We start from the raw sequence: 12,203 nt of genomic DNA, 5'->3' as shown, positions 1-12,203 counted from the left end.
GAGAGAGAGAGAGAGGGAGGGAGAAGGGAAAGAAGAAGGGAAAAAAAAAAGGAGCCACAGAGCAGGCAGGGTGTAGTGAGTCCATTCAGGTTTGGAGGTGTCAGTAGAAGATGAGGGAACATTTTCAGGTGCAAATCCACCTACTGTTTGTCACAGAGGTGGATGGAGGGGTGGGTGGGGGGTGTTTCACTCCTATATGTTATGTGGGGCTGAAGGCAGCACTTTAGCCGCAGGTATATGCTGCTGCTGCTGCTGCTGCTGCTACAGATGCTCATCGCATAAATCCAGATAGATGGATGGGGGTTGGGGAGACAGGCTATTAGGAGCATTAACCTGAGACTCCTGCGGTGTCCTGCTGCAACACAGGTGGCACATCTGCAGCCGCCGCCGCCACCGCCGCCACCGCCACCTCATAGGTAATCTCTGAATTAGATTCCGAACTGTTGTGCTCTGCATTTAAATGTTTCCACTGCCACTGATATTCCTTAATCTGGACGAATCATAAAAACGTCACAGTAGATGGTGGATCCCTGAATTGAAGCCTACGTAAGAAAACTCCTAAGGACACATGGAATCTTGTGTTTTCCAACACATGATCACCTACAGCATTTAGCAGCTCACTTGTGACGTCTTCCCAAAATAGGTATGAAATGATTGATTCCATCCTCCAGGAAGCAGGAAGTACTTAGTTGATTTATGGCCGAAGACTCAGGAGAGGAGAAGGACGGACGGCTGATTGAATGATAGTATGTTCGTACTCGTGTTTTATGCGGATGATAAAGTTATGTAAGCAGTGCTATCCTTCACAGCCGTAGTTTTGCGGTGCCTCCCGGAGAATGCTGCACGTACTGTAGTGTGCAGCCATGGAACTGAGCACAGACGCTGAAATCCATCACTTCTTGGTCTCAGGCAGGCGTGTTTGTTTGAGTGTGACATGTTTGCAGAGGGACCGAGAGTCTGAGTGTTTGAAAAAAAAAGAAAAAAAAGAAAGAAAGAAAGAAGAAGCTTGGGCTGGGTTGGGCTCTCTTTCTCGCGTCTCTCCCCAGCCCCGAAGTGGAGTGTCTATGCCCCCTCCCTCTCTCAGCGAGCTGCTGGCCCTTGGTCAGGTAACCAAAATAGGATAGTATCACAGGACGGTGAAAACCAAAGTGGCCCCGCCTGCCTCCATATGTGTGTTCATGTGAATGTGTGCGTCTGCGAGGCTCTCACCCGTACCTGTCATATATCCTATAACCTTATCTCTCTCTGTTCTCCCTGTGTTTGCCTGTTTGCTGCACCCCTCCCTCTAAACACGCCCGTTCCTTTCGCCCACCACCGACAACCTCCTGTCACAACACCCCGAAACCCCCATATGTACACTCTGAGTTGCTGGAGCCGTTGCTATGCCAACAGCCCACTTTCTGGCTGTAGCCGTGGGAGAATCTGATCTGAACTCAATCTGCCTCCCACTGGACACTGTAGGTAACTGCAGATCTCAAAGCATTCATTTCCATCAACCTCTCACTGGCAGCAAAAATTAATTAATTTTTTTTTAAAAATAGAAATAAAATTACTCGAAATTCCCATCAACCAATATGATCTGGAGGATTTTTTCTTTTTTGTTGAAAGTGTAGCCACAGTTAGTTGGTTAAACTGGCCCAGAGGTCCACCTCAGGTGCTGCTAGAGAGGCTGTTCCCCTGGCTGCAATAGCTCTTTACCTGAGAATGCACTGGAGTCCTGAATGAAGCATGATGGAGAATGAATAATTGAAGTTCACTCCCACATCAATAGTTAGGAGGTGGAGGAGGGGGGAGGTGCCTTGCTTCACTTTGATTCCCTAAGTCTTTCTCCAATCTCTAAAGCTCCTTCGAGCTCATCCTCAGATCATGTTTTTTTTTTTAGCCGTCTCTTCAAACCAATGGCCTGTAGTTGATACCATTAATAAACAGAAAATGCAATTACATCTCATGGCAACTATGACAACTAACACAAATTGTTAAAAATTCCATCCCCTAATCGAACGGTTGACATCCCCCCCCCCCCCCCCTCCGCCCCGCCCTGCCTTGCCCCGGTTCCTGTCGCTGGTTGATGTGATTGTCTCTCTGCCTGTCTCGTTTGCTTGCTTTTTCTGTCTGTCTATTTGTCAGTAAATTCTTCCCTGGTTCTGTCCTCGTCTCCTGCCAAAACTGCACACATTATTGCATTCAACAACAGGCAATTCAATCATGCAAATTTGCAGTTTAGACCCAAAAAGGAAAAAACAAACAAACAAAAAAAAACAACACGTGTCCCGTTTACGCACATTCTCAGGAAACCCTGAGAATGCTGGCCAGACAGACAGACGTTCTATGGGCTTCTCGTTTTCCTGCCCGTCCCAGGCATTGCCTTCACTCTCTTGAGTGACACCTACTTGCATATGTGGCATATGCACACGTAGCCAATGCCCGTTTGTGCTTTGGCCCCTGTTCTCCCGAGGCCTCCCTTTTAGAGTGTTACTAAGTGTTTGGAATCCCAAGTCGGACTCAAACCCGTTTGCACTTTCAATCAATTTTTACAAATGATCATTTTCCTCATTTGTAACACTCTAAATTTGCACTTTCTATGTTCTTACTATTTGTCAGATTTTTTTGTGTTTTTCAAAAGATTTATATACAGTAAATATATATATATATATTGTATGAAATATTTACAGCTTATTTTCCCCTTTTCTTTATTTTATCTCATCTTTTCTTTTTATCTCCTAAAGAACGATGGTTCTTCTCTCTGATTCCCCCCCCCCCGTGTTCAATTATATTTACTGTCTCTTTCTTTTCTTCTCTGTGCTCTTTTTCTCCTTTCAGCATGTTCACCCTGTTGTCTCCTGTTACTAGATATATTGCGTGTTCTTAGGTTTTTTTTATTTTTCTTCTTTTATTCTTTGAAACTTATCGGACTGATGGTACTAAGGCTCTCTTGTGTTTCCAGGCTGCCTATTCATCCCCTATCTTTTCTTGCAGCTCCGTTTTTCTCTCTAATGTGCTGGTGTTTGGAATGATCTCACTCTGTTTTGGTTTCGGTTTCTGTAACCTCGCTGTTCATGCTATTAATACTCTCTGTCTCTCTATACAGATAAATGGTTTTCTGCTTGCTTTTCTATTCCGTGCGCTCCTCCTTCAACCTTCTATCTTTTCAACAGTCTTTAAATTTTCTGTCCAGTTTTGTTTTGTTTTTTGTTTTTGTTTTTGTGTGTGTCTGCGACTTCAGCGTCCACTCTGCGTCTGCTCATGTCTGTTCCGTTCTCCCGTGTTGTTGTTATTTTCTTTTTACTCTCTGGTCGTTGCCTACTTGTGTTTCAGTGTCGGCCTCTCCGTGTGCCTTAACTATCCATACATGGAGTGCTGTGTGTCCGATGATTTATGTCACATTGCATCTCCTCTCTTTCTTCTTTGGTATTTTCTCCTGGTTTCTTCGTTCTCATAATTCTTATCCCTTTCATTTTCCCCATTTCTTACAGTTTATTTTTTTTATTTTTCTTGACTCTTCTCTTCTTTGTAAATGCCTTGTTTTCTAATGTATGAACATAGAGGGTTTTTCCCCCCCAGAGTGTTTGACCTACTTAACGTTTTTTTTTTACCTATATACCAGATGTATTATGGGAGATCATTTCTCTCTCTAATTTTTGTCCTGACTTCAACTGTGTGTTTTTGACAATACGTTTGTAACAGAGACCTCCTAAAAGCGAACACACCTGTCCTGTTGACTGTCCTGTCCTATATGTGCTGTTCACGTGTGTCTCCTGTATCAATGTTGTCTTACTATACCTGTCCCTTATATGTGTGTGTGTGTCTTGTCTTCAGGATTGTTTCAGCTCTGAGATGCTTAACTGTTCTATTTTTATTTCCTCGTATTGAGGGCTCTGTGTCGTCTAAAAAAAAATGTCTGTCTTTTTTGTTGGAGGTAACTTTCCTGTTAGAGACTTGGATTTTTGCCACACTGAACATATGTATAGTCATTTCAGATTCCAGGTTTCATCAAACACAACTGATCCCACCCGATGTCCTCAGTTCTAGTGCCTGATATTGTTCTTTGAAATTTTTGGCAGATTTTTTTATTTGGCTTTGGCTAGAAAAAAAAAAAAAAAGAGCTCAACCTACTTTAAAGTGACATCCATCCAATGAAAAGCATTTGGTCGTCTCAGTTAGACTGGTCTGTAGGAGGAGGTCCGACTCCCTGTGTACTTAGACATTTTCTGGATAAGAGTTAGCTTCTCAGGCTGTGTCCTCCTCGTTGTTGTTTTCCCTCTGGGTCAAACTGTGCTTTTTCTTCCAGGGGAAACAAACCAGCTAACAGCCCTAAGGGCCAACCCCCGGATGCTGACGGTCAGTCCACTGTAACTGACCTGGCCAATTCTCTCACTGGAGACATGGTGATGGTAAGACCCTCTGTCCCAACAAACACACCGTCGTTGACCTCTTCATGCCCACTACTGTTAGACCCACGTTACTGCATGAATAAAGCAGATCAATGTTGCTTGGTGATAATGTCACCTCTGCAGTTTTTTTATGATTGAAAAAAAAAAAACTATTACCAGTGTTCATTCTACTGGAGAAAAATGTCACTCAGAAAAATGATGTCGGTGATTTTGGTATTTTTAATCATTTTTTTGACATAGTGTTGATTTAGGGCACAAAGAAAAAAAAAAATCAAATCAGTCTTTAGACGTTGTTTGTTAGCAGACTATATATATATATTTTTTTCTTGTGAATTAATGACTAGAGGAAAAATACAGACTTTTCTCAAGAACCAACAGAAATCCCAGAGGCCATGTCACTGCATGGTGGTTGCTGGTTACGCCTGGTTCATTTGCTGTACTAGTTACAGCTTTTTTTTTCAAGGACTTAACTTTTCTCCCGTGCCCCTTCTTTCACATAACATTTTGAGTTTGCTGGTGATTGGCAATAAACCCGTTAAGTCCAGATCTGATCGACCAGAGTCAGCGTCAGACTTCTACCTTCCTGTAAATCCCTAGGCGTACCTACATTTAGCCATGCTCTACGTGAGATAATTCTAGGTCTTGGTTGTGGAGCCTGGTGCTGCTGAGCCACGGTTCGCGCACAGGTTGATTTACAGCTGCACATGGTAATAACAGAGCTGCATGCACAGGCAGTTCCCACGGTGGCAATCAAGCGATCCAAGCCATCCAAGGTGACTCACGCTGTTTGATGAATTAGACTTGGAATATTTCACACTTGCGCTGCCTGTCATTTCTGAAGGCCCTATTGACAAACTATAAGTGAGCACTTTCGGTGGATTTAATGCTATATACCTCTGGTGTGAAAGCCTGAAATCAGCCCTTTTTCTTAGGTCATGTCACCAGGTTCTGGTTCTGGTTCGGCCTGGCTTCAGTGAAGGAATGTCACTCGTCGAATCGGTGCAGGCTGTGGTCAGAGAGGGGAAGAAACAAAAGGACACAGCCAGAATGTGTCTTATGAAGTCACATGGAGAAAACAATGATTAAAAAAAAAAAAGTGCCAACCTTGGTCTGTCCCTTCATGGCCATTTGCTCCTGTCCCTCAAATAATGCCTTCTCTGCCCTTCTCTGATTTCTCTGGTTCTCTCTGTCCGTTACTTTCCATCAGATAGTGGCCCTTAGCATACAGAGCAGCGATAAAGCCAGAGTGGCTGTTAGAGGGAGTAGGTGGTCTAATGCCTACCTATCATCCAAGCATCTCCTGCCTCTTAAGCACAATATTCAGCGTCCTCTTCGTTCGTCAGAGTTGTCTCTCTACTCACTTCTCCAAGGCGGCGACTTGTTTCTGTCATAGTTTGAGCGTACCTTTCTTGTGTGAGCGAACGTCGTCTCTGGGTGTGTGTGTTTGACACCTTCTCTGGCCCAACAGTTATCCCCAGGCTCGGAGGACGACGACGGTGAAGGGCCAATCAGTGAGAAGCTCGGGCGCATCCAGTTCAGCATAGGCTACAGTTTCCAGAACACGACTCTCACTGTCAAAGTTCTCAAGGGTCAAGACCTGCCGGCCAAAGACTTCTCTGGCACCTCCGACCCTTTTGTCAAGATCTACCTGCTGCCTGACAAGAAGCACAAGCTGGAAACAAAGGTCAAGAGGAAAAACCTCAACCCCCACTGGAATGAAACGTTCCTCTTTGAAGGTCTGTGTCTTTGACTTACCTTGTTTTTGTGCTGCTGAAAAAAAAAAAGAAAATATAAATCAAGAAAAAACATACTTTCAAAACCACCATTCAGACTAATGTGACGTCTGTGCTTAGATCAGTGTTTCCCAAACTTTTTTTCTGGGGACCCGTATTTTAAAAGTCACAAACCTTCGCGACCCAAGTCAATAGACATTATTCGTAAACTCCTGGGAAACATTATGATTGGAAACGGTACTAGTTTTTGTGTAAGTGGATCTGGATGATTCCTGTCAGTCTCTGAGTGTAAAAAATTAAAAAAAAAACATCCTTGACTTCACAGGGGGAGATGACATTTACTGATTCAAAGCCGTGTCATTCGGCTGAGTCATTTAACTCACTGTCTTTTGCCCATGTCTCTGTTCAAGGCTTCCCCTACGAGAAGGTCAGAGAGCGCACACTTTACCTGCAGGTGTTGGACTATGACCGCTTCAGCAGGAACGACCCCATTGGAGAGGTGTCAATCCCCCTTAATAAGGTGGAACTGGGTCAACTGAAGACCTTCTGGAAAGAGCTCAAGCCCTGCAGTGACGGCAGTGTGAGTGATCGTGGCGCAGCAGAACAGAATCATCAGCTAAAGATCGGGTCACGCCATTGGTGGAATACTGCAGAGCTGAAACACAACTTCTACTTCTAGAAGAGTTGTTGTGCTTCCTGAAAATGTAGTCTTTCATTTGACGGTTCACTAAGACGTTCATCACGCGCAGTAAAAACAATATCAAGTAAACCAGGAAGTTAATCCGAAACGTTGTCGTTGAGGCACGTTCGTGTTGGCAGAACTTTCTTCTCTGATGTCTGACTGAGTCGTCAGTGACCACGGTTAATGTAGAAAGGCGTAAATGTTATTACTATTCTGCTGGCCACGAGGAGTTACACCGAAGAAAGTCATTATAAAAATAGTTTAGACAATTAAAACGCTAATTACAAATTGGAAGCAAACACACAAGACAGGAACAGGTGGGTGGGGGGAGGCAGGAAGTGGTACAGACGGAGAGAAAACAAAAGGTGAGACCACTAAGAATTAAAGGCGGCGCTGGCTGAACATAGAGAACAGATAACTCCACAGGAGTCGGATGTGAAACCAAGACTCCCCAAAAACTCGTGACAAACGTCTGAGAAAAAGGAGTGAGTCATTCTTGACTTTGTTTGTTTGTGTGTGTGTGTTTTCTCAGGGGAGACGAGGTGACCTGCTGGTGTCTCTCTGTTATAATCCCACTGCCAACACCATCACTGTGAACATCATCAAAGCGCGTCATCTCAAAGCTATGGATATCGGGGGAACCTCAGGTAGAGAACCTTCCTTTTTTGTTTGCCCAGATTTGTTTTTTTTTTTCTTCATACAACCTGTGTTGACTTGTCTGAAGTTCTTCAAACGACATTGGGCTTTTGGACACTTCACTCACAGCTCGGGCATTTGAACTTGTCCTCCCCCTTTTTTGCGCTCTTGGCGGTTACTGTCTGGCTGTTAAGTCCTACCGTAGATAACTTCAGCAGCAAGGTGACATTACATCAAGTGTCCTCGCTGGCCTCTCTATCCCGTTCTATCTCTTCATGTTTATCTTTCAGGATCTTCAGCCTCCCGGCAAAATCTGTCACCCTCATCTGGGAAAGTGTTTCTGTGCTGTATTCTCGTGAAATTTCTATATCCTATCGTACAATAAGTAGAGATGCTACTAGAAATCCCTGCCATATATCCACGGAGTTGTACGTCTGTGTCCTAGAGCAGCGGTCCCCATCTTTTTTTGCGCCGCAGACCGGCCTTTAAGGTGTGGCTGATAAATACAAAATAAAATGATACGACGGGGATAAAAACTGGTATTTTCTAAATATAATAATAAACTTTAAGGTCACTGTGTATTAGCAGCGTCCTCATTGGCCGTTTTACCCTGCGCAAAGAAACTTTCCAAGAACGTTTTTCCAAATAAAACATCGTTCAGAATCAGATAATAACTAAAACGGAAATTACGCGTTCTTTCTGTGCGACCCGGTACCAATTCACTCCCGGACCGGTGCTGGCCCGCGCCCCGGGGGTTGGACACCACTGGCCTAGAGCACAACCTGAGCCTCTGTTTTAAACCTTCTGCCTTAGATCCATATGTGAAGGTGTGGCTGATGCACAAGGACAAGCGCGTAGAGAAAAAGAAAACCGTGACGATGAAGCGCTGCCTGAACCCCGTCTTCAACGAGTCCTTCCCCTTCGACGTGCCCGCCCATGTGCTGAGGGAGACCACCATCATCATCACTGTCATGGACAAGGACAGGCTCAGCCGTAATGATGTCATCGGGAAGGTACGCACGGCCCGGCCGCTTTTCTCCCTTTTTGACGTTAATCCCGAGGCGCGTTGTGGTGTGGGTCCGTTTTAGCATTTGTCCAGCTTTTCTAACGAGACAGGGATTTATATTTATCACAACTATGTGTTATTTGCTTAAATCATTTGTTGATGTGTTTTTTTTTTCATTAACGCATGAAATATTAACCTCAATAGTTTATTAGCACTAATCTGAAGGTGTTAGAGTTCTGCTGAGGAGAAAAAAAAAACAATCATTTTAATTTTAAACCACATTAATTAAACAACACTGCACATGTAGAAACATGTCGAATTACCTTTTAGTTTGGACTCAGCCGACTTTTCCCTTTCCTTATTTTTTGACGTCTGTCATTTTCCACCCATCGTTATCTAAGACGATCAAAAGCTAAAAGTCACTCGGCAGTTTTGAAATAGGGCTAAGAACAGGTGGAAACATTCCTTGATTCCAAGGTGTTTTCTTTTAAATGTGGAGACACATTAAACAAGCACTAAATAGTAGCACCGCTGTACGGAAGTTCATGATTATGGAGGTGTGTTGAGTAAACTTCACCTACTGTAATGACAGTGTACAACCCAGACTGCTGTTCTTCCACTGTCACGCTGTCACTGACGGACTAATGGGTATTAAAATATGCTGCAGACTAGAACAGCCTGAGGCTGAGGGAATAATGTAACTGTCTATTTTGAAGGTTCACCCTCGTCTTAGGATTCACCACCAGCTCTAATGGAGTTTGGCTCTTTCCGAATCGTGGTGTTGTTCATTTTGTAGAGTTTTTTTTTTTTTTTTTGGAATTGTCTTGTATAACAGGCGGGAATGAACCGTCGTCGAACCATTAAACGATGAGGAGTTTTTAGTTTGCAATGATCCCCCTCTTGCGAACTGCGGTCATGGTTTTGTGATATCTGCCTCCACTCTCACAGATCTACCTGTCATGGAAGAGTGGACCAGCCGAGGTGAAGCACTGGAAAGACATGCTCGCTCGACCACGTACCAACGTCGCCCAGTGGCACTCTCTCAAGGCCTGATTTCGCCACCCAGCTTCCTTCATGGCCACTGTCGTCCTCCTGTCCCCCTCCTCCCCTTCTCCTCTTCTCCCCTCTCACTCCCGTCCTTATGCACAAGACTGACTTGCTGCCAGGCTGCAAAACACGGGTACAATTAGCCATCTGCTCTCTTAAACCTTTAAAGTCTTTTCTTTTTCAATCTCTATTTCTCTCCGACCAGTCACCCCTCGCCCGCGCCCTCCTTTGATTAAGCCGTGTTATTTCTCGCCACTTTGCCGACGGTCTCAGACTCTCCGCCTGTCTGTCTGTCTGTCTTTCAGCCAGTCGTTATGCACCCTGTCTATGTCTGATGTTCACTCGCTTTGTCGACTCTGTGGTTGTGAACTGCAGCCTCTGATCCAGTCACGGTTCCAGTCTCCTGGACTGACTGAAAATCCCCCAAATATAATCCAAACTAATGATATCCTGACATGAATATTCCAAGGACACAGTACTACTTAATATGCGCCAATTATACAGAATGTATCCAGGCTGGTTAACTCCCTCTGTTCCTACAAAAGTCTACTGTATGTTATCTGGTACCTCGTCCCCTGTTGGCGTCTTCCTCATCCTGCCGCTCCTCCCCTACGCCCATCTCTCCTCTGGGTTTTAATGTTCATCTGAAGATGTCTGAACCATTCCTCAGTTTGTGTTGAAACCGCCTGAACCTAGGATGAAATTATGGACACAGCTTTTTCTTCCCTCCCGCTCTTCTCTCCGTCGTTTTCGTCTTCAAACTCTTCTCTTCCTTGAGCACAACATTATTGGGACCCTGCTTCCTTCACCTTTTGGACCCTCCACTCCTTGTTGTCTGTGTGCTGTGGGTGCTGTGCCGTAGCTCAAACTAAATAGAGGTTTAAAAAAAAAACAAAAAACGACTCAACTGAAGTTTCCGATGTCTGGAAAGCAGGAACACAACTTTGGAAAGGATTTTTTTTTTCCCCGACGTGGAGAGAGAAAAAAGAAGATGAAAAAAAAAACAAAAACCAAGCGATATGATGATGTCATTCTTCACAGCATCACCAACCGAGGAAACTAATGTAAATCTTCTTCTGATGTTAAAATCTCAACCGAAGCCAAACGCAAACTTTTTGCTGTTGGTGCACATGCATTTTCTGGTGTGTGCACGCGTGTGTGTTTAATGACGCTACAAATTCTTTGTGCTGCCCTCTGCCCTGGCGGGGGCTCGACCTCGGCCTCCGACAGTTTTGGCCTGTACAGTGTGCTGCCTTACTGTGTGTGCACGCATGTTTGTGTGTGTGTGTGCGTGTGTGTCAACAGGGGCAACATAATCCTGAGCGGGGCAGAAATCTTCTTCTCTTTTCTCTTTCTTGTCTTGTGCTCTTCTCGCTCTTTTTACTGCCACCGTTTCCCCAGACTCTTTACTGCCCGGCCTCCAACACGAGGGGACGTTCTATCTGCACTTTTTGAAAATTTCAGAACACCGATAACGGCGTTGGAGATCATTTTGATGATGATTATAGCGCCTCTGAAAGAAAGCAGGAACACAACTTTGGAAAGGATTTTTTTTTTCCCCGAAGTGGAGAGAGAAAAAAGAAGATGAAAAAAAAAAAAAAACCAAGCGATATGATGATGTCATTCTTCACAGCATCACCAACCGAGGAAACTAATGTAAATCTTCTTCTGATGTTAAAATCTCAACCGAAGCCAAACGCAAACTTTTTGCTGTTGGTGCACATGCATTTTCTGGTGTGTGCACGCGTGTGTGTTTATTGATGCTACAAATTCTTTGTGCTGCCCTCTGCCCTGGCGGGGGCTCGACCTCGGCCTCCGACAGTTTTGGCCTGTACAGTGTGCTGCCTTACTGTGTGTGCACGCATGTTTGTGTGTGTGTGTGCGTGTGTGTCAACAGGGGCAACATAATCCTGAGCGGGGCAGAAATCTTCTTCTCTTTTCTCTTTCTTGTCTTGTGCTCTTCTCGCTCTTTTTACTGCCACCGTTTCCCCAGACTCTTTACTGCCCGGCCTCCAACACGAGGGGACGTTCTATCTGCACTTTTTGAAAATTTCAGAACACCGATAACGGCGTTGGAGATCATTTTGATGATGATTATAGCGCCTCTGAAAACGAAGGGTGAAACCTCGAAGGGGGGGAGGCGACGTCTGCTCTGTGATTTCAGGGATTTTTGAGGTGAAGGCGATGACGCAGAGGACGGACGTAGGGCTCTCGTCCTCCTCTCCGGCTTCCTCTTGATTGCACCTGCATGAGAGCGTTTGCGCGTCTCCCACGAGACGTCTGCTAACAGGACACTAGTGTCCAGGATAGTTGGACCGGAGCAGAGAAATCGGGTCCATCTGCTTCTCACATGAAGCCAACGCGACACCATGTTGTTATTACGCAGTGTGTTGACGAGCAGCAGGCATGCTCCGAGCTGTCACTCTGTGAGGGTTTCACTCCACCATGTCCACAGTGCACCTGCGCAGGGGAGGGTAAAGTAAAGGAGAGACGCCACTGTTTTAGTCGGAGGTTTTGTCGTTGTTCGCGGAAAAACCACCATCATCTGAGTGTATCGCGGACGAGCGCGAGAGACTTTAGACAACGGTGTAATCTGCCGCCGTGAGATACTGCCAGGGCAGATAAGGCATTATCTCTCTCCTGAGTGCTCGACAGTATCAGAGAGCGAACTCGTAGAGTTGCCCCGCTTGTTGTAAATAATCAGAAAG

The 12,203-nt window shown here is 44.9% G+C and overlaps 1 protein-coding gene across 1 annotated transcript in view; it reads left to right on the top strand.

The window, feature by feature from the left end:
* Positions 1-9,963, top strand: part of LOC103380297 (synaptotagmin-7) — a 19,496-nt gene extending 9,533 nt beyond the window's left edge. Inside the window, exons 3-8 of the mRNA XM_017033018.1 lie at positions 4,289-4,391; positions 5,860-6,127; positions 6,535-6,704; positions 7,339-7,453; positions 8,256-8,455; positions 9,397-9,963. Of these exons, the coding sequence (XP_016888507.1) occupies positions 4,289-4,391; positions 5,860-6,127; positions 6,535-6,704; positions 7,339-7,453; positions 8,256-8,455; positions 9,397-9,501 (961 nt within the window). The 3' untranslated portion in view covers positions 9,502-9,963. The remainder of the gene's footprint in view (positions 1-4,288; positions 4,392-5,859; positions 6,128-6,534; positions 6,705-7,338; positions 7,454-8,255; positions 8,456-9,396) is intronic.
* Positions 9,964-12,203: the final 2,240 nt, after the last annotated feature.

Source organism: Cynoglossus semilaevis, chromosome 6, assembly GCF_000523025.1.
Source record: "Cynoglossus semilaevis isolate Cse_v1.0 chromosome 6, Cse_v1.0, whole genome shotgun sequence".
In the NCBI taxonomy this organism is placed as follows: domain Eukaryota; kingdom Metazoa; phylum Chordata; class Actinopteri; order Pleuronectiformes; family Cynoglossidae; genus Cynoglossus; species Cynoglossus semilaevis.
This window is presented reverse-complemented; position numbering and strand designations above follow the sequence as displayed.